The 26348-nt window shown below is 36.4% G+C and overlaps 2 protein-coding genes and 2 non-coding genes across 4 annotated transcripts; 3 read left to right on the top strand and 1 right to left on the bottom strand.

Annotated features, from left to right (window-relative positions):
• Positions 1–9131: 9131 nt before the first annotated feature.
• Positions 9132–12187, top strand: LOC113752386 (60S ribosomal protein L17-2-like). Its single transcript, XM_027296500.1, has 5 exons — positions 9132–9474; positions 11372–11583; positions 11663–11765; positions 11849–11916; positions 12006–12187. The coding sequence occupies exons 1-5, from the start codon at positions 9132–9134 to the stop codon at positions 12045–12047; spliced, it is 768 nt and encodes a 255-aa protein (XP_027152301.1). The 3' UTR covers positions 12048–12187.
• Positions 10269–10401, top strand: LOC113754613. Its single transcript, XR_003465293.1, has one exon. It is a non-coding gene; the product is annotated as a small nucleolar RNA snoR74 (small nucleolar RNA).
• LOC113754627 lies at positions 10738–10887 on the top strand. The gene has a single exon (XR_003465306.1). It is a non-coding gene; the product is annotated as a small nucleolar RNA snoR135 (small nucleolar RNA).
• Positions 12188–12967: 780 nt separating the features above from the next.
• On the bottom strand, positions 12968–26337 carry LOC113752385 (receptor-like protein EIX2). The gene is made up of 3 exons (XM_027296499.1): positions 26313–26337; positions 22405–23534; positions 12968–14756 (listed from the first exon to the last, which is right to left on the bottom strand). The coding sequence occupies exons 1-3, from the start codon at positions 26335–26337 to the stop codon at positions 12981–12983; spliced, it is 2931 nt and encodes a 976-aa protein (XP_027152300.1). The 3' UTR covers positions 12968–12980.
• Between the last annotated feature and the right edge of the window lie 11 nt (positions 26338–26348).

The following is a 26348-nucleotide window of genomic DNA, read 5'->3' as shown; positions in this document are numbered from 1 at the left end:
TTGACATCCACTAAGAGATTAATTAAAATAGTCATAGTAATACAATTGTACAGAGCTCAATGTATAAGTTGGTAACCATAGCTTTAGGACGGTCAAAAAGTAGCCAATATCAGCATAATTGCACCAAGTTGCCTTTACTTTGTTGCCATATATACCTATCTCGGAAGACTTGGAGTCCACATGGGACGTCGTTTGTGGAGAATAAAGTTCATGAGAACGGCAATTTCATGATTCTTGAGTCAAGTCCAAGTCGTCGTAGCCCTATGATGTTCGTTATTCATTGAGATCCAGCCACGTTTCATGAAGTAACAAGTTCTAACAACCGACAAAAGTGACAGCAAGATTGACAATTTGGTCCAAATTCGTTGTTGGATGGTTCCTTCTAATTTCTCAAAAGAAAAATTTCATGGCTCGCGAGTCAAGTCGTTGCCCTGTGATGTAACTGGTGGTTGGTTTTTCTTTGAGATTGAGTGAATTTCATGAAGTGACAACTCATAGAAGCGAGAGCTATCAAGCAAGATTGGCAATTTGGTCCAAACCCAGTGGGTGGCTCCTTATATTTTCCATTAGGCAAGTGTTGAAAATTTCGAGAAAATTGGTGGCGGGTGATTTTTTATTACGTTTATACGTTTGTGATTTTTAGTTGATATTTGACTACTTTGACACTTTCTTGTAAAATATGAATTGACTTAGAATAATTGATTTGCTTGAAAATAATATGGTTAAATGTAGAAAATCCCCATGAACTATTAAGCTAGTTACACTTTATAGTATTTTAATAAGCATTTACACCCTTGGTGAATTTAAAAATAACTTGAAAATTAATTTCATTCGAGTAATTGATGAAATGATCAATTTATCTGTCATTAAAAATTTAAGTGGCAAAAATACATTTTGGTGGCGGAGACTGCTACTTTAAATAGAGTAATTTTCACTTTATAACAAAAAGTCTAAGTGTTAACACATAAAAAAAAGAAGATATTGCTTCACTTTGAATGAGAATTAAAACCATTGGGATCCAAATGGGGGCAAAATATGAAAATTGGACGACTACTGTCGCAATTTTTAAAATCTCATAATTTTCTTCAACGCAACATAATGCCATAATTTCATATAATCAGCAAAATTTCACTTGAAATCTTCACAAGAATAAAATTGGATAGAATCCAAAAATTTTCATATGAATTTAGCACAATAATTGCAGTAAAGATTCAATAACTAACCAAAATTAAAACCCACATATTAGTAAACAAAATATTGGACTTAAAAGTTTCAATAAAAACACCTATATTATTTACTTTTCCTTGATAAGAATCTTTTCTTACCTAGGCTAACTTGAAATATGTGGTAAAATAGAGTTGCTGTGATTCTCGAATTGAATATATTCCCTTTCTTCTTCTTCTTCTTTTTTTCCCTACTTCTTTTGTTTTAATTGTCATTCAAAGTGATCATATGTTTTATTGTTATATGTTTTCAATTAGACTTTTATTATGAAGTGAAAATTAATCCATTTAAAGTGACAATTTTTTCTATCAATAAGGTAATTTTGTCACTTATGACCTTTTAATGGAGGATAAATTAGTCATTTCATCAATTAGTTGGATGGAGTTAATTTTCTTATTATTTTCTAGTTAACTAAGGGCGTAAAATGCCTATTAAAATAATTTAGGGTGTAAAGTGTAACTAGTGTAATAGTTCATGGGAGTTTTCTCATTTAACCCTTTAATTAATTCGTCGAAGACTCAAAAGACAAACCAATTATCACAATGTTTGAAATGCTAAATAAGAAGACAGGTAATGCAAGTTTTTAGGTTGTCAAGCAAACAACCAAGTCACTGCATTGGTTTATTTCAAATTTTGCCAATATACCTTTTTACTAGACACTCTTTTAAGAGTTATTTGAAGTTGATTTCCACTCAATTTGCTGCCATATGGTAAGAGCACTCTTCCTATTTTACAACCACAGCCCTACTGACAATTCATGAATTTGGTGCCTCAACTCAAGACATCATCTCCACCATTAGCCCTTGTATCAAAGGTGTTTGCCTGTTAACTGAAAGGCAGGCATGGACTCTTCCCCCAGGGCAAAAAATTAGGATTTATTTTAACTCTCTCTCCTAAAAGTAGTCTGATTAATATCTTGCTCTACAAATGGTTTACTTCCATCAATTAGTTACCCTCCTTTGCTCTAGACATGGGAAAAGTGCATTTGCTGCACGTAAGATGTAAAGTTTGTAGATATTGGATTAAAACTAGTTGACTGATTAAGAAGTTCCACTACTATTAGTGTTTATTATATACACACAAATATAATTTACGTTATTTCTGTACATCTATTATATATATTATACCTTGTGAGATGCTACAAAATTTTCACATTTCTACGGAAGTGGTTTCCCTGTGTTGCTCCACAGTGCTTAAATTCATTCATCAAAAAAGTTGCAAGACCGGATAATACGCAAGTCTTCTTTGAAGTATATCAACTGAGGCCACCTTTGTCACCTGAAGAGATTTGCACCCTAACGAGATTTTTCTGCAAATGCATTATTTTTTTGATTAGAAGTTTGCTATCATTTCCACGTACTCTTGAGACAGAAAAAAAAAATCATTTGAATCTTAGACGTTTTTATTATTTTGCTTTGGGTTAAAAACAAAAAAACTCCTATGGTAAGTCTAATACATAGGAAAGCCTCCTGTGTTTTTAAAATATACAACACGACACCTCATGCTTTGAACTAAAATGTAAAGGTGACGAAATCCGTTAAACTTAACGGAAATGACTTTTTGGAACCTAAAAAAAAAATTTTATACCTAATTTTTAACAAATATACCTATTCTACCCTTTAACCCTCAATTCTTCCTATTTAGAGAATAAAACAAATGATTTTTTGAGCTGTCTTTTGCTTAATTATATCAGGGCATTTTGGTCATTTTGTCCATTTCCGTTAAGTTTAACGGATTCCGCCACCTTTACAATTTAGTTCAAAGTATGAGGTGTCGTGTTGTATATTTTGAAACTATGGGGGGTTTTTCTATGTATTAGACTTACTACGAGGGACTTTTTTGTTTTTTACCCTTTTGCTTTCAATCTTTCATAAAATCAAATGAAAACAAATAAAGTTGGATACAAGTACGGTGTGGAGAATCAAAATTACCAATACCTGATAACTGTCTTCCAAAATATGGAAAACATTCAAGATAATTGAACTAAAAGAATGCAACAATTTAGGACGATTAATGACAACAACATTTGCTTCAAGTTTAATTCTGGAAATATTGTCCTTTTTAACATTTGGGAACTTGGGGAAACAATTGTAAAGTTCTATTTTGGTAAGTTTCTTGTTATCATGTCGTCATACACTAATGATACAAAAATTGGGTTGGCATGTTTTCTTTTCTAAGGCCTGTGATATCGTCAGTTTAGACGAGCCTATTATGAGCAACATTCTGAATTTAAAATCTACGTTTATCTGGGCTTTGCATAGTACAGTTATGAGGCCCAAAAAATGTATTGTTTAACTGTTATTGTTGACGTGCATTGAGAAAAGTGATTAAAATTCTTTTTTTTTTTCTAATACGAAAAGAGTAGAATTTAAGAAGTGGAGCGGTAAAAGAGGGATTAAAACCTAGGACCTCTAGTCTTCAGGCTTCAACTTTAAGTACTAGATCAAGATCTCATTGGCAAAAGTAATCAAATACTTATATATATTAACATTATCCAAATTGTTATCTTTTATATGATGGAACTTAAAATAAACAATTTAATACGAAACATTTATGCAAAAGAGAAATTTAATAATGCTACTCCACTGGTTCCTTGTTCTTCGAAAGAACACACACATATATAGATGATGGAGTGTCGTATCATGGAAACTATAGATTTGCGATATATAAAGATTTTGCAAATAAATACAAATACGTAGTCTAAATTCACAGTTTCCTATGAAAATGCCAATGCGCACTGCCTAAAAATGAACGAAATGTTTGCTTACTAAGAGACAAAGTAGGAAAAACACAAATAAAAGGGGAACCAAAAGGATTAACTATTATTTGATATTTGATATTTGAAAAAACACGAATCATCACTTCGCCTTTAATGGTGATTGCCTTTATGTTTTTGCCAGGCAACACGTCTTCTTTGGACAAAAAAATTTTTTTTTTGTATCCTAATGTTAGGCCTGCTGTTTTTTTTTTTTTTTTTTTCCCTGTTCAGGTTTTTTACTATACTAAATCTTGATATTAAATATTTATTATTTTAAACATTATTTCTTTCCAATTGTTTAGACATTTCATTGACATCACAACCTCAAATTTTTAACTTAGAACAGGGCTGAATATTACTTATCTAACTAGCCTCAGGACCCCCACATGCCATTGAAGTTTGAAGAAATAGCATACTCATTAGAAAATTCAGAGAGCAGGAGAAAAAAAAAGTGTCTGTCCTGAATGCGATTGTGAAAAGTAACAGGTGTTGAGTTTATGCAATAATAAAAACCTACTCAACAAAAATATAAATGAATACAATAGCAAGTAAGGTCGTTTTCAAAGGGATTGGGGGGGAATTTTGTTTCCTCTCAAGTAAGAACTAAAAGGGGGTTGTGGATGATTAAAATTAAAAAAATACTCAACGGAAATAAAATAATTAAACAGAAGAAAACTAAATTTAAATCAATAGTAAACAAGCTCTGGTCAAGGATATGATTTCGAAAGTGGTTCATACAACTGCTCATTGATACAATAATTATTTCATATATTCACTAATAATTAGGTTATAGTTATCAAACACACAATGACAACTAACTCTTTCTTACTGTTTCAATAATTAAAGTACACCCGTTAACTACTTCCCTAGGTACACTCGTAAAATTTAATTTCTTGATTGCACTAGGAATTAGAAAAACCCTGTTCTAATCAACAAACACACTATCAAGGTTTACTTAAATTAGATTATATGTCTCCTTAACATGAAACCAATTACACTAGTCGTCACTAATTTAACACAATTAAATAATTACGAATTTAACTATCGTAACTGATAGTGATTTGTTAAGTTGAATTAAATATCGGACACCCATAATATTCAAATAACAAAGCAATCATGAGAAATTAAATTAGAAAATATACGAATACTAGCGAATAAAAGAAATAGATAAAAATAATTAGATCTCATAATTATTGTTGAACCAAATCCTTCGCTACTCGTTGAATAGAAAAGAAACTTAACTAGGCATAATTGGGATTAGGGCTGCAAACGAATCGAGCCGCTCGCGAGCCGCTCGAGTCAAGCTCGAGTTCAAAATATTAAGCTCGTTAGCCGGCTCGCGAGTTTCGAGTATATATATAATATTTTTTATTATTTTTTATTTTAATATACATATATTTTTATTTTTAACTATATATATTTTTTATTTTAATAGTAAAATTACATATATATCCTTAATTTTTTTATTATTTATTAAAAAATATATTATTTTATTTATTTTTTAAAAAATAAAATAATTATTTTTTTAATTTTTTTCGAGCTCGAAAATTACTGGCTCGTCGAGCTCGGTAAAATTTAGTTGAGACTCGGCTCGATTAGTCCAAATCTCGATTCGACTCGACTCGTTTGCAGCCCTAATTGGGATGAAACAACGCAATTCAAATTATTCAATTGATAAAAGGCGCATGAGCATCGGACAATAGAAAAAGCAAAATAAAAGAAACGACGAAGAGAAAAGCTCTTGGCTTAGTTTTTTGGTTCGTACCCAACAAACTCTGCTCTCGGACCCGGCACAATCCTTTTTAAAGTCACGACAGCCAAGAATTCCTGCAACTCGCGTTTTTTGCTTTTCCTAAACTATTACTATTTACTACTACCAATACTAATCCAAATTTCTCACGGAAGAGATATTTCCCTAATTACACAAAAGGTGAGCTCCTTGTTTCCAAATGGAAAACCGAATATCTTGGAAAAGGACTTCAATTTGTATCAGGAAACTACCTCGCGCGCCAAATTCCGAGCCTTTCGAATCTGACAGCGTGTCTTAGTCACGTCCACGCCAAACTGGTATAGTCTTTTATAAAATTGCCTCACTTTCCTTTATAGTCTTTTATAAAAGGGTTAATTTCAGAAACCTCAAGGAAGGTTTCTGACAATCTCACTTAGCTCCAACCAATTTTAAAAAGTTACAGTAACCTCCCTCGGTTCAATAAAATGGCTATAATACCCTCTACTTAATAGATAATTTATCACATATGTGGGATACAAAAACCAAACCAAAAGTAAAAGAAAATATAAAAACTTGCAACAACTCGTCATCATCTTTAACTCCACTTTAATTAACAGTAGTTTCTTTTCTCTTTCCCTCCCTTTTTTTTTACCTCTTATGATTCTCTCCTTCCTACCTATAACTCCACAGTCTCTTCTACCCGTCAACTACACCACTATGCAAACCTCACGAAATATTTATTTCTTGTCTATTTCTCTTTTTCCGTGGTACTTAACTATCAACTCCCTTGTTTTATTTTTTCTCGTATTATAATTTGCATATATTAAAGAATCAAAATTTGACAAAATTACAAATTGAGGAAGCAAATGAAAATTTCATGGTCAAATTAGATGGAGATGATGAAAATGGTTGTGACAGAGAGGAAAAAAATGAAATTAATGGGCTATGGTTGGAAGAGAAAAAGGGATGACACTGGGTTATGCTATTATGTCTATTATGCACTAGAATCTAATTTCTTCATCTAGTTTCATTTTTATTTGATTTATAAGTATTTGCGGTGGTTTGTCATAAAGATTAGTTTCTCTGTTCCTAATACCATTAGAGTATGGGGTTGCTCTTGGCATAGCTACCAATAAATTGGAATTTTAATGATACCAAAATTGATAGAATTTGGGAATTAAATTGGAGTTTGCTTGAAAGGTTGATGAGGTTTTGGGTTTACAATTATTGTGGAAGCATAGCAAATTTGGATAAAAGTGTTTGTTACTTTTTTTTTGGTTAAATTGATCACTAAACCTTTTTTTTTCACTTTCTTTTGATGTTATGATATTGCATAATGGTATTTTAGGATACATAAGTCTAATTCTAACCTAATGGGTCTATAATGTTACTTAAATAGTAAAAGCAAGAGAGGTCAGTGTAATTTTCTAAAATTAGGGGGAGCTGAGTGAAATTGTCAGAAACCCGAAGCGAGGTTTCTGAAATTATCCCTTTATAAAATTGTCAAACTGGTATAGTCTTTCATAAAATTGTCTTAAAATTACTTTTTACTCACTTTTCTACAATTAACACTATTAACCAAATATAAATAGAATCTATCAATTAATACATTATTTGATTAAAATCAAGGGAAGAACAATCATAAATTTAATACTCCCTCCGTCCCACTTTGATAGTCCTGTATTCCTTTTTCATCTGTCCCAAATTGTAGTCCACTTTCCAATTGAAGAATGTAATTGTATTTTAATTTTTCTAAAATACCCTTATTCAATGTAAGTAGTTGTTACTATAAACCTACCCCATTTAATGAGAGTTGATTCTTTTTTTACCATCAATTCAAGTTCCCATAAAGTTGTACCATATTTAATGTGAGGGTATTTTAGGAAAATAGCAATCTAAATTTACTTTTTTAACAAAATTAACTACTTTTTCTTAAACTGTGTGAAAAAAGAAATAGGACTATCAAAGTGGAACGAAGGGAGTAATAAAAATGCAACCTATCAAAAAGCACTCGGTCTAAACTCCAAGAAATGACTTTTACTGCTGCTAGCAGTCCAACTATTTTATTCATGATTGCTTTTGTTTTGCATTTACGTTTTTTCCATGCAACTTGGCTTGTTTGGATTTTTTTTTTTTTTTTTTGGGTACGTTAACTTCCAAGGCGGTTCTCCTGCGTAGTCTTGAACCTAATATTGCATCAATATTTGTTGTATGTCTCTAACCATAAAACTAAACCTAATATGGCTAGAGACATACAACCAAGAATACGTGAATGAATGTACCCAAAAACAAAAAGAATACGTGAATGCGACATTAGGTTTATGGATTCCCGAATCGACATGCAGTATTAAGTTTATGAATTCACGTTCAAATACGCGAATCAATAAACCTAATACTGCATTCACATATTCTTAGTTGTATGTCTCTTGTTGGTTGTAAGTCTCTAGCCGAATGAATATTCTCCAAGATTTCGGCAGACCCTGTTGATAGGGTGAAGAAGCATTGTTTCAATTAAGCACGTATAGGATTCAACAACTATTATATAAGCATGGAAGCGTGCAACTGGAAACTCATGATTGCCACAGCTTTGTACCTTTCTTCATTCTGCTTTCCTTTGTCTAATCGAATCTTCATTACCCAATTTATACCTAGACAAAAAAGCACCAATTCCACCGAGTTGATGATGGAATTATTGCCGTCGATGTTTCTTCTTCTGTCTCTAATTCCGGCTGCATATCTTCTCCACAAGCTTACCCTGAGAAAGGAGTCCAACACTGTAACAACCAAGTTTGGGGTTGGAGAACCAAAGCCTTTACCAGGTACCATGGGCTGGCCTCTAATTGGAAAGACTTTTGAGTACATTTCCAAACGTCGACGAGGTCTCACATATCACATATGAGTTTCTAACAGAAAGGTGGAATAAGTATTCGTCCCCCATTTTCAAGACTTCATTGATTGGAGAGACCGTGGTGATCTTTTCTGGTGCCGAAGGGACCATGTTTCTGTTCTCGAACGAGAAGATGTTGGTCCATGTTTGGCGGCGGAGTACCATAAAGAAAATATTTCCCAAAATGGAGAAGCCTTCCAGTGAGCACTAACACACACTGGTAAACTTCTTCGATCGATTCTAAAGATAGATGTGCCTCGAGAATACATTGGATTCATAAATGAGGCAACCAAAAATCATTTGCAGGCATATTGGAACTGCAAACAAGTGAGCCTTAGCGATACTGCAGCGATATACTTGTTCAATTTGTCCTGTAATTTTTTTTTAAGTGTAAACGGGAGGATTCGAACCCGAGATCTCTTGCTTACACTCTTTCCCCATACCACCCAATCCATCCCTTCCCGCCTAATTTGTCCTGTAATATAATCTTGGGCATCAATGATCCAAGAAAAATAAAGAAAATTCAAAAGGACATGCAGGACATAGACAACGGTTTGCGATCAATACCCATAAACCTGTCAGGAACGGCTCTGAATCGTGCCATCAAAGCGGCCAGGCATATTCAGAAAGAGCTTGAGGAAACAATCAGGCAAAGAAGGACCGATCTTTCAGGACATGATTCATCTTCAGTGATGGACATCATGTGGCATTTGATCCTGGCAACAGATGAAAATGGTCAGTCATTTTTGACGAGGACATTTGCAAGCAATTTGGCATCTTTTTTAGTGGGAAGCTACTCAACCATGCAAAGCACTATCACTAGCATCATGAAGTATCTTGCAGAGTTTCCAGATGTGTACGAGTCTGTCCTTAAAGGTATGTTTGGCAACAATTTCGGCAATTCCTGAAGGCTAAGCTAGTTAACTATTAAAACTTTATATTCAATATAAGATTTTTCTAACGTGCGCCTATTATACATTCACTCAACACATATAATAAATTCTGCATTACCTATCAATTTATGTATGTACACGTACTAATAATTATTACCATCCCTTACATTTATACACTTTTTCTAATGAATTTTACTTTTTCAAAAATTTAACACTTGAAGTACATCTTAACAAGTGGTAAGAGGCACCTGTTAGACACACTCTTCAATATGTACGAATATGATGACCAGTTACAAAATGTAAGATGTCGAATGATGTTCATGTAGGAAACTAAACTTGATTAGGCCAAGAACGCTTAGATTTTGCAGGTTATAAGTAAGTATATTACTCTGGTCATCTTGGAAGTTCTTCGGATAACATTAGAATTGGTTATTTGGATTTTTCAAACTGAACAAATACCTTTATTTTTTTTCTGGAAATTTCAATATTAAAGTTTGTCTGAAATTTGGCATGGTTTTTTGTTGTAATAAACTTGCATGTGCTGCGTAAAGAACAAAATGAAATTGTTGACGCAAAGGAGCCGGATGATAAACTTACTTGGGATTGTTCTCTCACTCTCTCTCTGGAATCACTTGAACAAATGGATGCTTTGATCTACTTATTTGAAGGCCATTTAGTTCTTTTCCTGCTCTATATGTATGTTTTTTTTGGCTATTTATTGGTCCTGTAGGTTCTTCTGGGGTTTTTGATTGGACTTGTCGGTAGTATAACCTGATGAAAAAAGCAGGGGCCTGTTGCCGTTTAATGTGAATGGGTCTCTCGTAAACTTCAGGGAAATAAAACTTGGCATTGTTATTGGGTGAACCTCTTGAGCTTCATGATCCACGGTTCAGTAAACGATGACACATTTTGATTATATAGTCGTCTTTCTTTGATTATTAGAACAACCCAAGGAAAACTTGTGTTTTCTACTGGCATTTGGTAGGTTTCAGACTAGCTTGTTTGTCATGGATGTTTTAGTATTAATTTCTTAAATTGATGAACGGTTGTAACCTTGTTTTCAGCTCTCAAAAAATTAATTTTGAAGTAAAGAAAAGCTGGCAGAATGGGAACGTTCTGTCCCTTGGTATGTGGGGAAGATAATTGTTTAGTAAATGACAAGTCCCCGTACCTTTCAACCTAACATACTTTTATGATTCATTTTGATGTGGGTTGGGGTTTTAGTATCCACATCTCGGTGTTATAGAAAGCAGGGATTGTGTGTATCGATGTTGTGCTAATTTGTCATTGCACTTTGCTCGAAAGAATTCTCTGCAATATGAATTTTTTTGGGAAGATGGGCAGTTGTATTTCATTATCTTGTTGAAAACCTTCAACAATCATCTTCCTGACATTATTATATGTCCATCATGCTAATCAGACTGGCGTATGATGACAAGAAGTAAGCTTCATGTCTTTATGAGCTTTTTCGATCCTTAGTGAACGTCAGTTGCCTTCAGAATTTCCTGGGAGAGTGGGATATCGTTGATTTAGTTTTTGATTGAATACTAGTGGGAATGATTAATAAGTTCTAGTGGGCATTTCAAAGTTAGATCCACTATTATGCCCTATGTTCCTTTTTCTACAACTTTATTTGTGCTTTGATGTTGGTTTTTTTTGGGGCATAGAGATGCAAATCTTAGTTCTTGTGGTATTAGAGTTGTTACCTTGCTAGAGTAGTATGCGTTTTTTTTTTTGTTTTCTTTGGAACAGTACATAATTCATGATGTAAAATCTGCTATATCCCTCAATGGTGCTACTTTGTTATTTGGTCCGAATCCTTAGCTAGTTCTTATCCAAATATACAATCTGAAAGACCGTCTGTGCTCCCGTTCTTTAACATGCCATCAGGAAGCTGCCTTTAGCGAAGGCTAAGAGGTACTTGGAGGATGTTTTGGCCCATAAGCAGGCAATTCCGTTTACACGTTTCTGTGGAGGTGTTGGGCGTACTGCTCAGGCCAAGAATAGGCATTCAAATGGACAGGGTCGCTGGCCTGTTAAATCTGCTAGCTTCATTTTGGATTTGCTCAAGAATGCTGAAAGCAATGCAGAGGTTTGTCCATGCATCCAGAAGTTGTAATCTAAATTTCTTTGTTTTGTACAACTTTGGCAGCGGTTATTTTATCCTGCAGGTGAAAGGCTTGGATGTGGATTCACTTTTCATTTCTCACATTCAAGTGAATCAAGCACAGAAACAAAGACGCCGCACATATCGTGCCCATGGAAGAATAAACCGTATGTCCGATAGATGGCTTTTTTTCAGTTTTCTGTTCTGTCCATTATGTCTATTAACTTTAGTGTATGATCTTTTTGGCCAGCCTACATGTCTTCCCCCTGCCATATTGAGTTGATTTTGTCCGAGAAGGAAGAGTCTGTCAAAAAGGAGGTAATGCATACGTAGTTATATCTTCTTGTTGTCTGTATTTTCTGGAGCGTTTCTCTTCGTGGCTAAATTTTTTTCCTTGTATTTTACAGCCTGAATCACAGTTGGCCACCAGCAAATCTAGGAAGGCTTGAGCTATATGTAATGGTGCTTTCATTGGCAATGGCTTTAGTGGATTCTACAAATTTTGAGGCATATTGTTACTTAATGCTATTGGAGGTTGCAAGACAAGTTTTGCTAGTGTTTAAATTCAAAAAGTTCATTCAAAGACATGCTTTGACTCATAGAGACAGCTTTTTGTTCTTCATGATTGTCGTCTGGCTTTTTTTTGGTAGTGTTGGATTGTTTATCAAGCTGCACTTACTGGCCGTCTCTATTATGCTGTCACACCCTTAGGACATTGCAAATTGTTTAGGTGCTGGAAGAACTTTTGCAAGGAAGATTGTTCGAGTGATCAAATTGCTACAGCAAGTACCCTTAGTGGCGGTTATCCTGATTCATAGAACAAAATATGAATTTAGCCAAAAGGGCCTGTGTTCCATTTAAACTGGTGGTTCGTTTATGATGCCATTCTAGAGGTAGAAGAGTAACATTTGAGGGAAAAAATTGCTAAAATATGCTTTTAATATTTTGAATTTACTTTAATCTCAAATGACTAAATTATTGTTGAACAATTTAATAGTTTAACTTGTAAAACATTGGCATCTTTCTCTCTTCAAAAAGGGGAAAAAATGGCGTGGGCTAACTATGATTAGATGATAATGTACAGATATTCTCCTCAAAAAATGAGGCATTTTGCATTTCCATTGTGTTTGAATGTTTTATTACTCTAATCAGATAGCATTTCCTTGTTGATCTCTGATTATTTTAATAGATTGATGAGTTAATTAGTATACTATGGAGAAAGATCTTCCAAAGCTAATGTTCAAGCTATGTGTTGCTTAATTCATTGCTTGGTTGTCCAAAAAGGAAGTGGAAATGTCTTATTACAATAAGATGAAGCATACATCCTAAATGAGGTGCCATGACATTACAACTATATAATTTGATGATACATGTAAAATCACTCAATTAAACTTCCTTTTTAGCAATGCAATTTCTACCCATACTTTATTCAACAAGCTCTCCAGAAATCCGAAGTATGCATAGCGCCATGACTTTTGGAAACATAGGACACTGAGGAATCCCACGAGTCCAACAGCAAAACCAGGTCCCAAACCAGCATAAAACCAATCAAAATAAGACTCCTTGCCATCCTCATGATCACCATCAGATTCTCCGGCATTTGATTTACCATCAGGGCAGCTTTTGTCTAGCGGTTCACCACAAAGTCCACTGTTTCCCATGTAAATGGTTGGGTCGTCTAATGTCTGCAGATGACGTCCGGATGGAATTCGACCGGTTAGCTTGTTGAACGACAAGTTCAGCCAGCCCAGAGAATCTAGGTTCGACAAACTTTGGGGAATTGGACCAGAAAGATCATTTTTGGATAAATCCAGAGACTCAAGTTGGCTCAAGTTCCCAATGTTTTCTGGGATTCTTCCACTTAGATGGTTCCTAGATAAATCCAAACCCTGCAATCCAACAAGAGACATTAACTCGACAGGTATTTCCCCACTCAGTTTATTTCCCGAGAGCCCCATGAATCTAACATATGCCACATTGCTTGAGGTGTAGTTCAACATTTCACCTTTGATGAAAACTGAAAGTTCTTCACTAATGTCAAATGCAATAGAATTCATAACAGAAGAAACCATGACAAAAATAACTATAGAGTCCAATTCTGTCAATGTCATCATTGTAAAGTTGTTAAAGCAGCGAGGTATATGTCCAGTTAAGTTATTGTCTTTCAAACTTAAAACTTGAAGGGATGATAATTTGCAGAGGCTCATGGAAATTTCACCATGGAAATTGTTAGATTCAAGCACAAGGGACCTCAGACTAGATAGTTCATCCCCAATCCATGCTGGTATAACGCCCTCCAGTCCATTATTTCCAAGATTAAGATACTGCAAAATTTTCAGATGTCTGAGCGCGAATGGGACCATCCCTGTAAACTTGTTTCGGTCCAAGTACAAAGACTGGAGAACATTGAGATGTCCCAGTGAAATTGGAATGTGCCCTTGGAGACTGTTGTTTCCTAGATTTAGCAATTTCAACGTTTTAAGCTTACCAATGCATGAAGGGATCCTCCCAGAGAGCTGGTTGTTAGAAAGATCCAGGACAACAAGCATTTGTAAGCTGCACAAAGAATCAGGGATGCTGCCATTGAAGTGGTTATCACTGAGATCTAGTACTCGAAGAATATCCAATGTCTTGTTAATGTCGGGCTGTGGAATAATCCCTTGCAGTGAGTTGCTTTGGAGATGCAATCGATAAATGTCTGTTGGTAACAATTGCAAAGGCCCCTCGAATTTGTTGGACTCCAAATGAAATCCTCTGCCATATTTATCACCACTATTTCCTTTGCACACGGGTGGTTTTCCTATCATGTGATTGTAGGAGAAATCCAAAGTTTTTATACCATGACACACTCTCTCAAACCAATCTGGGATAGTATCTGAGATGCTTGCATTTGACATGTCCAGACTTTCGACCTTCTTCTGAGTTTGAAGCCAGAGAGGAAATTTGGGCCCTATCTTCATGGAACGCATCTCTATATCTTGAAGCTGGAATGGTGGGACCCACAAGGAACTCACATTCAGAGCGAGTAAGGAGGATAATCCTAGCATTTTCAGTTGTGTGAGTTGGGCAAAGTGAACGTCATGCAGCTCCCCGCTCAATGGATTGTCAGATAGATCCAAGGATTTCAACTCACTCAGCCTCCAAAGAGAGGATGGAATGTGACAGGTGCCGAACCTGTGCAATAATAAATACCTACTCGAGAAAAATACAGATTTTGTATATAGCGGTGAGTAGGGTCGAATCCACAGGGACTGGGGATAATTCGTTTCTTCTAGAGTCCAAGTATGGGGGGGTTTTGGATTAAATGCTAACTAAATAAATTAACTGCAGAAAATAATTAATTAAAAGAAATGATTGGGGAAACTCTAGCCAAGGGTACACATCAGAAATGGTTCATGCACTGATCATTGATGCAGAAATAATTCCAACATTTAGCAATAGATTAGTTATAGTTGTCATGCACGCGATAAACAACCAACCCTTCCTTAATTTCTCGATAGCTAAGGTACGACCGTTAGCTATTTCTCTAACCCAAAAATAACCCTAGGTACGACCGTAGGATTTAATTTCTAGATTGCATTAATAATTAGAAAGGCCCAATCCTAACCAACAAACACGCTACGAGGGTTTGTTTAAGCTAGATCATATGTTCCCCAGACATAAATCCAATTACGCCAGTTGCTACTGAGATAAAGATAACGAACAATTACGGATTCAATTACCCCTATTTAGCAAAAATAGCCTATATGAATAATTAATTATTGCGCACTAATCAATCATACACAAGGCCATAGCAATTAAAATCAAGGAACATATAAATACCAATAAATGAAGAAAACAATTAAAACAGATTCGATCTCACAGTAGTTGTCGAACCAAATCGTCAGTTGTCCCCTTGACTAGAAAAGCTTAACCACGCCTCATGAGAAAATCTCCCCGTTGGGGAATATTGTCGAACACCTGGCGTGTGTCAGAGGCCAGTCCAAAGAAAGGAAACTAGAACTAAACTAAAAAACTAAAACTAAAGCCCTAGATCTCTCTTGCTTCTGTACGTTGTCCCCTTTTAAAGCAACAAAAGAAAGATGACTAAAAGCTATCTAGGTGGTCCCCACACATGTGGACAAAGCCTCCCAAGTACTTCTTGTTCCAAGTCTCTCTACGTTGCTTTCTTTGAAGCCCAAATGACCAAATGCCTTTCACTAGCTTGTGGTCCCCCACCAATTCAAGGGCCCAAGGATTGAAGCCCTTAGAAGTCTCCATATTTTTCACAAAGTCCCTCCTTTTTGGTAGTTTTCTGCTTCATTCCTGAAATTGATTCCAAATACCAAATATGAGTAAATATCAGCAATTAACACAATATTTGTCAGGGATAGAAGGGAAAATTAATAATAAAAATACTAACAAATTATACCCTATCAATTCCCCCCACACCTGAATCATGCTTGCCCTCAAGCATGGGAGCAGCAATTGAACACCAAAATTTTGACAATGGCTATCGCTCTAACTACCTAATTGCCAAGATACCAAGAAAAATAATAATCAAGCATCAATGGTCAAGTCCAAGAAACATCACTCCTGGTTAGCTTCTAAACCATAAACTCTTCCAATTTCAGGTTAACGAATCTAAGAAAAAGGAATAATGTACAACATTTATCAGCAAATGGTCCAACTATTAACCAAAATCTCAACATTAAATCCATAATTCGGCAAGCTGACTTTTATTATACACTAACACAACATTCACTTTTTTTTCACGTTTTTCTTTCTACTTTTCTCTCTTTTTTTTTTTCAATAGTAACAAAAGACTTAGTCGCTAGCCATTAGAGCCTTTTGACGCGAACTCCAACATTGGCCAGATGAAGGAGCCCGGTTACTCAGCTTCTATCGCCACGTGACCACGTACTCATAGGAATTACTACCTTTTGACGCGAAAATCAACACTTTAGGTGAAGATCCCCGGTTACTCAGTAGTAACCACTAGCGGAGTACAGTCAACTCTTATTTACAACCATATAGCACAATAACTAAAAATGACACAAAATAACAGCAGCCAGCCTCAAATTTCCAAATATGGAGAACTAAAATTAATAATTGGACCAATTCACATGAAAAATGCCAACAATCATTCCCTATGCCTAGGAAAGTTAACCAAAAATTATAAGAGTAAAACAATCATCGATATTCACCAAAGAGATATTTTTGGACTCAACCATATTAATTTGATACCCTTTTATTATTAAAATTTGGCAATAGCAGAAATAGAGGCAACAATCCAACATCAAATTTTGGCATGCACTTACGAGCCAATCACTAAAAAGAAGAAAATGAAAATGAACGAAAGATACTAGCACCATAACTGCTCCCCCCACACCTAAATCCTACATTGTCCTCAATGGAGGAATTAAAGCAATTAAAGTGAAGAGGACAACGAAACTTCCCTCTTTGAGTGGCCAAGAGGTAGGCGGGGACGGTGGAGGAAACCAATGTGGTGGAAGTACGCGCCCAAGTTTTGAGACATCATACTCAATTCAACCAGCAAATGCAAAACTCTGTCCTCCCAAAATCTCAACAAATAGCTCCAGTTGGCCAGTTAATGCCTTAACTCAGAATCAGAAATTTCAACATTGAGAGTTTAGGTATTTGACAATAACAATTCAGTCACAAGTTCTTGGCTGTCAATTAGACAGCCAATCAGATGGAATTACCAAATCTAGTCAAAATACCCCAACCAGTACCATTGGTGCACCCCACAGATAATGAAGCAACTTAAATGGCAAACCCAATCAACAAAATGTACATGTGAGGCACCCAAGGTCTATACAAATGTCCCATACAAAGCAGCGATTGCAATCAATAATCAGTAGTGGTCCTAATTTACTCAAATGCAGAATTAATGCAGCCCAACAATTCAACTGGATGTACCCACCTTGACAAGCAAAGCAAGTGGCACAGGTTTCCCAAGTCAACAGGCAATTCAGAGATAACTCAACCGAAATCACAGTAGAAACTTCAATTAAATACACTCAACATGAATAAGCCAAGCAAGTGTCATAGAAACTCCCCAATTCAACAAGCAATCACAGTATTTCAACTCACCCAAAAACTCAACAATTCCACCCAAAAGTTGAACAAATGCCCCCAGCGGTGAGCCTCAAGAAGTGAACAAGTCAAGCAATAGTAGTGGAAAACTCTGACATTAACAACTGAATCTCAAACCCCCAGCATTTCAACTAGATGCACTGAACTGGAATAAGCAATGTAGAGGGTATAGAAGCCTCCCAATTTAACAAACAAGTGCAATATTTCAGCTCACCCAAATACTCAACAAATGGCTCCAGTTGGCCAGTAGAAGTCGCAACCCAAAATCAGCAATTTCAAGGATAACAGCTCAGGGCTTGGACAATAATCACTTAGCCAACCAAATAGAAGTACCCAATTGAGGTCCAATCACCCCACCAGTACCACTGGTGTAGTAAACTATGGAAGAGAAATCACACACCACCAATATCAGGCCACCGACAAACCAAAATAACAATTAACACTGCTCATAATTGAGAATCGCAACAATCAAAACACAAGCAAAGCTGCCTCCCAATTAGCAAAAGACAATTTCACGAATCCAGCCCACCCAAAAATTAGCAATTTCAATGATAACAGCCCAGAAAGTTGTCAATAAGAACTCCGCCAAACAACTAGGGGTAAACAAATTCAATTGAAAATATTCCCTCCAGTACCACTGGGGGTAAAAACGTAGGCCAAAATCAATGAAACCTCAATCGCAACAAATCGCTCCAGGTGGCCAGTTAATGCACAATTGCACCCAACCCAAAAGAAGTAATAAATTCAAGTGAAAATACCCCAACCAGTGCCTTCCCCCCCCCTTTTTTTTTTTGGAATGAAAGAGTAAATGTACAACTCAATCAACCGAATTCGCAGTGATAGTTCCAAAAGTCAGCAATTCGAGTCCAAGCTTTCAGTGAAGAAAGGACGAATTAATCAGTGAAGAAAGGAACCCCAAGCTTCCAGCTCCCAATTAAGCAGCAAATAAGAGAGGACGAATCTATAGTAGCCACAAGAAATGACGCCCAATAGGTATACCACACAAGTGAAGAAATAAACTCCAACAGCCACAAATACCAATTGTGGAAAATCCTTAACAGCACCAATCAATGTTAGAAATTGGGGGATAAAGTCCAAATACCTCTGCTAGGACCTCGGCAGTAGGCGGACAGAGGAGCTGTAGTGGTGGCGGGCAAGCTGGAGTTTGAGCAGGCGGCGGCGCGCAGCTCAGCGGAGAGGGGCGCCAAGCTGGTGGAGGTGAGCTGAAGTGCAGCTCGTTCGCCAAGTGGAGAGAGAGCAGAGGGGGAGCTAGGTGGCAGTTCGCGGAGCTTGGGCGAACTGTTGGTGGCGCGAGCTCAGGAGGCAGCGACGCGCTTGGAGTTGCGCGCGGAGATGCGGCGAGCTGGTGGAGCTGTTGGCGGTGGAAGCTGAACTCACGGCGAGAGGAGAGTTAGCTGGCGGTGCAGAGCTGGTGGTGAACAGCAGCGGAGAGAGAGGTGAGAGAGCGCAGGGGGCTGGTGGAGGTCCCCTGCTTGTGCGCACGATGCAGCGCGGCGTGTTGCGGACGAAGCTGGGGAAGAGCTTGCGGAGGAAGCGCAGGTGGAGATGGCGCAACGGGCTCGCAGGGGAGAGGGCTGCGCGCGAGGGCTGCAGCGTTGCGGGTAGCGCGCGAGGAAGCTCCTGGTCGCGTGCGGCGTGGTGGTCAGCGGAGCGCAAGTGGGGCGCGACTTGGTGCTGGTAGCGGCGCGCCGTGGATGATGAAGAGGAGGAGGTGCTGCGTGGGTGAGGTTGTGGCGCAGTAGCGGCGGATGAAGGAATAGAAGGAAAAGGGGAAACAGGGGAGCGGTGGAGAAGAAGAAAAAAAAGAAAGAAAGAAAGAAAGAAGAAGAAAAGAAAGAAAAAATTTTTTTTTTTTGGGGATTTTTTTTTTTTTTAAATTGAATTGAGATTGGAAAATTCGATTTTTGAATACCAAAACTGAAAATGAAAAAGGAAATTACTGTTATTTAAAGAAAGAGGGAAGAAAAAAAAAATTTTTTATTATTTTTTTTTTTTTGAAAGTGAAAAATTATTTCCTTTGTTTTTGGGTCGTCAAACACCGCGTGGGCACGCCAAGATTGGTCTTCGTCCTCTGACCTCAGGAGACGCAAACACCGCGTGGGCACGCCAAGACTTCACTTCCTGATAACAGTGGAGGAAATATGAAAACCAATTACTACTCAATCGAGAAACGAAAAACGAAAGAAATGAACAACAAAAAATAATAAAATCAATATTTGGGTTGCCTCCCAAAAAGCGCATTTCTTTAATGTCTTTAGCTAGACATTATCATGTTTTGCTCATGGAGGATAAAATCTTGTGGCTCGCTTCAATGCTTCATCTTCAATGTGATTCTGGTAACCCTCATAGATGGAGTAATTCTTGAGTACACGAGCTACAGTCTTCCATGGACCAGTAGATTGCGCCAAACAATCAAGCATTGATCGCAATTCTTCATCCACTCCTCCATCAAGAGCATTCAATGGTTCAAGATATTTTTTCATTACCACTTTTAACTTATTCCTGTCATGAAATTTCAAATTTTCTGGTATAATAAAATCAATTTCAGTAACAGGGGTTGAAGAATAGGAGTCAGGAAAATATTGATTAAGGAGTGGAGAAGATGTCACCGCATTTGGAGATTGTCCACTGGATTCATTCACTTGGATGGGTTGCGGTTGGGGTTCCATTTCTTCATTTTCGGCTTCTTTTTCAACTGCATCTGTAGATCTCTCATTTTGACACTCTTGCATCTCCTCATCACTAGTCAAGCAAATTGCACTCTTATTTTCTTCAAAATCAACAATGGTTTTCGAGGGCAATTCTTCAAAGGTGAGCCTCTAATCGCTCTATCCTGGCTGTCAATTGACGCAGTTGATCCGCCAGGTCGCGACAGCTCGCTTGTGTCTTCTGATGAAATCGATTTAGGCTCGCTTGTGTCTCCTGATGAAATCGATTTGAATTAGCAATTAGTAAACCTATCATTTCTTCAAGAGACATACCTGACACGGAGGACGATTGCTGAGACTCTTGCTGTTGAAAATCCATTGGCCCGGTCGCATAATCAAAATTGGAATTATCCCACCATCCTTGATCATACCCGTTTGAATAAGGGTCATACCACGTTTGATATTGGGGTGGAAAATCTCCAAAAGTATCAATTGGAGCGCTTAGATTATCTTGAAATGCGGGGCATGTGTTAGTTGAATAACCTGAATCAAAATAAGTTCCACAATTTGCAACAGCCCATTGATCATTAGGAAAAACATGAGTCTCATAACCCCATTCAGGAACAAAGTCCAGTCTATCATCAAAATATGGAATGTTAGCAGCCATAAACTATATAAAAAAAAAGGGAAAAAAATAAATTAAAAATGAAAACAAGGTGAACTCGAAAAGAAACAAATTAATCTGACACCAGTCCCCGGCAACGGCGCCAAAAATTGACAGGTGCCGAACCTGTGCAATAATAAATACCTACTCGAGAAAAATACAGATTTTATATATAGCGGTGAGTAAGGTCGAATCCACAGGGACTGGGGATAATTCGTTTCTTCTAGAGTCCAAAGTATGGGGGGTTTTGGATTAAATGCTAACTAAATAAATTAACTGCAGAAAATAATTAATTAAAAGAAATGATTGGGGAAACTCTAGCCAAGGGTACACATCAGAAATGGTTCATGCACTGATCATTGATGCAGAAATAATTCCAACATTTAGCAATAGATTAGTTATAGTTGTCATGCACGCGATAAACAACCAACCCTTCCTTAATTTCTCGATAGCTAAGGTACGACCGTTAGCTATTTCTCTAACCCAAAAATAACCCTAGGTACGACCGTAGGATTTAATTTCTAGATTGCATTAATAATTAGAAAGGCCCAATCCTAACCAACAAACACGCTACGAGGGTTTGTTTAAGCTAGATCATATGTTCCCCAGACATAAATCCAATTACGCCAGTTGCTACTGAGATAAAGATAACGAACAATTACGGATTCAATTACCCCTATTTAGCAAAAATAGCCTATATGAATAATTAATTATTGCGCACTAATCAATCATACACAAGGCCATAGCAATTAAAATCAAGGAACATATAAATACCAATAAATGAAGAAAACAATTAAAACAGATTCGATCTCACAGTAGTTGTCGAACCAAATCGTCAGTTGTCCCCTTGACTAGAAAAGCTTAACCACGCCTCATGAGAAAATCTCCCCGTTGGGGAATATTGTCGAACACCTGGCGTGTGTCAGAGGCCAGTCCAAAGAAAGGAAACTAGAACTAAACTAAAAAACTAAAACTAAAGCCCTAGATCTCTCTTGCTTCTGTACGTTGTCCCCTTTTAAAGCAACAAAAGAAAGATGACTAAAAGCTATCTAGGTGGTCCCCACACATGTGGACAAAGCCTCCCAAGTACTTCTTGTTCCAAGTCTCTCTACGTTGCTTTCTTTGAAGCCCAAATGACCAAATGCCTTTCACTAGCTTGTGGTCCCCCACCAATTCAAGGGCCCAAGGATTGAAGCCCTTAGAAGTCTCCATATTTTTCACAAAGTCCCTCCTTTTTGGTAGTTTTCTGCTTCATTCCTGAAATTGATTCCAAATACCAAATATGAGTAAATATCAGCAATTAACACAATATTTGTCAGGGATAGAAGGGAAAATTAATAATAAAAATACTAACAAATTATACCCTATCAGAATGGTACCATTGAACCCATTGGAACTGAGATCGAGTTCAGTGAGTCCTCGAAGTTGCCCAATCGCACGTGGGATTTTGCTTTCAAACTTGTTAATTCCCATGCGCAGTACGGAAAGAGAAGTTAGGTTGCCTAGGCCGAAGGGGAGTGGGCCTTGGATTTGGTTATCACTCAAGTCCATATAGACAAGGTTGTTCAAAGTGAAAAGTGGATCGGGCAGTGAAGTATTGAATTGATTGACGCTAAGATCGAGGTAGCTTAGTGAAGTCCAATGCTGAAGGCTGTGAGGAACTACTGGACCAAAAAAATTGTTGGAACTGAGGTCGAGATGAACGAGTGAAGTCAAATTAAACAACCAGAGAGGGATCGTGGAGTTAAATTCACTGTCTCGGAGGTCGAGGAAGGTAAGAGATGTGAAATTATGGTGTGCAATATGAGGAAAGGAATAAATACCATAGGGTTGTAATGTTAACGAGGATAAGAAACGAAGATTGTTAAGTGCTTGCAACCAATCTCGAGCCTCTCCTAGGTCCACTCCAGAGAGGTCTAAATATTTCAGGGAAGAAAGACTAGTAGCCCACCAGAGACTCTTTGTCGACAAAGAACGACGACTTATCGAAGCACCAAAACCTCCATATTTGTCACCAAGACTTAGAGAGCCCAAGGCTGAGAGATTTCCTAATTGGGGAGGAATTGCCCCGCTGAAACCTGCACTAGAAAGGTTGAGATATCTCAAATTTTTCAAGGATCCTAAAAATGTTGGGATCCGAATTCCTGCAAAATAATTCGAGCTTAAATCCAAATAATGCAAATGCTGCAGGTTTACTAATGAAGGACTTATCTGGCCTCCCAAGCACGTTTCACCATAGATAGAGGCATAATTCTGCCTATCCCCAAAGATCCATCGATCAAAATCAAAAATAATATTATTACACAGATTAAGTTTTACCACATGCCCAGTGTTTCTGCTGCATTCAATTCCTTCCCATGAGCAACAATCTTCTCCAGTCCAGGATGCCAAACGATTTGATTTGTCAATTAAACCTTTCTTAAACTCGAGGAGAGCTTGTCGCTCGTTCTCAAAACAGCTAGCATTTGAATATGCTCTTGCGTGAAGACTAAGACCAATCCTACCTGCCAAAAAGACAAACCATAACACAATGAACAGAGTGAATTTGATCATATTGTTACACGCTAACAAACTCAATCTTCGGAGATGGTTTTTTTTTTGCTTTTCTTTACTAATCAATGCTTTCACACAATATTCATGAGAAGTTTTGAGTGCGTCCAGCAAAAATTAGGAAGCCCCTACTTATAGGTCGAAAGTTGCATGACTAATTAATGTCACTGTTGTATGTCACTATTAGTCGTTGTAACAACTTTTTCCACACTTCTAACGAAGTACTTTCTCCGTGTTTTTCCTTCGGCTTAAATTTGTAAAAAAAAACAAGACTTTGAGTTTGGAGAAATTTGCGGCCTAAATGAGAATTTTGTGTGAATGCATTAGTATTTCAATTGGAAGTTTCGAATTAATTGCGTGTCCTCTTTAGACACTGAAAAACATTTGAATCTTTGACCTTTTCATTGTCTGGTTTTAAATGACAAAATCAAGTGGAAAAAAAATGAAGAATAATATACATCCTTAGCGTCAAATTTACAAACTATGAAAAACATACAAGATGATTACAATACTGAAAAATACTCATGTTTAGGACCATAAATAAAATTAAAAACAACTTGGCTTCAAGTTTAAATCTGGCCAATTAGTGAGTTTAGAATGCATATGGTAGCGTTCTATTAGGTCATTAGACAATTAGTCTCTGACCCCATAACCGCGTAAACAAATTTAACCTAAATTCTACTACTACGTAAGAAACTTCCTTCATTTCCCATTTTCATTTTCCTTTCGTTTCCTTTTTCCTAAAAATAGTTCCAATTTCCCCCACTATATATATAAACCTTTCTCCTCCCTTCTCCCTCAAACCATCAATCACCTCAATTTTCTTTCCCCTTTTACCAGCATATGTCTCAGAGACCCAACGTCCCTAAATGCTTGCAAAAATTTAGGCAGGCACGATTTATGAGTTTATTTTTAAACTATGTGGCATATGCAATACAAAAATAGATTTTCTTATGTCATCATAGGTCATTCATCATCTTATTTTTCAGTATTTTCTTACATTTGTACATCTCAATAAATAATATAGATATAAAACCTAAAATCTAAACTAGTTATCACTTGGATAGGAGGCCAATGCGATTGTATTTTCATTTGGCTTGATACGATTATTATATTTGTTATATTATTTGATGTACGATAATATTGTAGTGTTGCACTCGTGAAAAGGTTAATGTATATAAAAAAGAAAAATATTTCACGTATATTCAGTACAAATTAATATAGTTATGTACTAAAAATCATAACACATACAAAAGTTAGACAGAACCAGACAATTCCTCACTCAAGAGTGTCAAAAAATGGGCCAAAGAATATTGTTATTCTTTTTACCAGTTTTGCTGTCATTTGTTTGTTTCGATAAGATTTGTGTCCATAAATTTTCTTGTTACGGCTTTGTCGTTTTGCGTTGTTTTCTCTTTTTAAGTTTTAGAAACAGTAGATTTTATTCTGATTAGGGATCAACAAAGTTACATTTTGCTACTTGTCTTGACTGACTGATTCAGTTTCATAGCTGGTTGTTGGAAAGATCTAAAATACGAAGAAAATGTATGTTGCAGAAAAAATCAGGAATGCTACCATTTCAAGTGGCTATCGCTAAGTTGAAGCGCGTGGAGAGTACAAATGTTGGTGAGTTGCTTGCGAAACTATTTTATTCATGATTGCTTTTGTTTTGCGTTATGTTTCCTTCATGCAACTTGGCTTCTGGGATCCAGGCCTTTTCGTTCCAGTCCTGTGCAATTATATAATCTGACAATTATTCGGTGTGAACTAGTATAACTTTTATGTATATGTGAATTTTGTCACTTACACCGTAAAACTTAGGGATTACATCAAAATTATACTTCTTTACATCAAATTTATACCAATTTATATCCGACTTCTTTGAATTGTTCTTTTGTACGTTAACGTCAAGGAAGTTCACTCGCATTTTCCATTTTGGGCTTCTTTTTCCAGACTTTTTTTTTATCTGCAGGTCAACTATGGTTTCCATTCCGCTTTTGGTGGTGTGTACATAGCCCATAGATTAACTAAACAAACAATTCATAACAACCAAAATAAGTAATTGAGGGCGATTACTGGAAAAAATATATTATGGGTTAAATTACAAGGAGAAAATTCATAAAAAAAGTCTCATTTTTATGTATATTTTGAATTTTTTGAGTTTGTTAAATTTTGTGTATTACTCAGTTATAGTTACTGAACCTAAGGAAACAAAAGAGAATTAAAATATGATGTTTATGAAGGAGAAAATATATAATATAATAAAAAGTATGACAGAAAGTAGAATAAGAAGTGGAATAGAAGACCGGTTGCGGCGCCCAATGGGCATCCGTTAAATTTTTATTTTATTTTTTACTGTGTTCGTAGTTATTTGATAGTAAGAAAACAAAAAAAAATTAAAATATAATATTTATAAATGAGAAATAGGAATATAATAAAAAGTGGGACCGATATTAAAACAAGAAGTAGGACAAAAGTTCTATTTCAAGAGTAAAACAAGTAAATTTTTGGACAAAAGTAAAACGATGGTAAAGCAAGTACATTAGATTGTTCGTAAAAGTCCAAAGGCCTATAATTTCTTCTAGCTTTGAACCATTGCTAAAATCCTATAGGGCTAGAATATAAGTAGTTAAACTTTTGTAACACACCCTATTAGATATTAGGTTAATTAAATTTAACTCTGTTGAGGTTTCACCAAATTATCAATCAATTTTGAGATTAGGTCAAATTACATTCATCCCTCATAACTAATGTCATCTTTATTTTAC

The sequence above is a fragment of the Coffea eugenioides genome, chromosome 11, assembly GCF_003713205.1.
Source record: "Coffea eugenioides isolate CCC68of chromosome 11, Ceug_1.0, whole genome shotgun sequence".
NCBI lineage: Eukaryota > Viridiplantae > Streptophyta > Magnoliopsida > Gentianales > Rubiaceae > Coffea > Coffea eugenioides.
The sequence above is the reverse complement of the archived record's forward strand: the minus strand, read 5'-3'. Positions and strand labels throughout refer to the sequence as shown.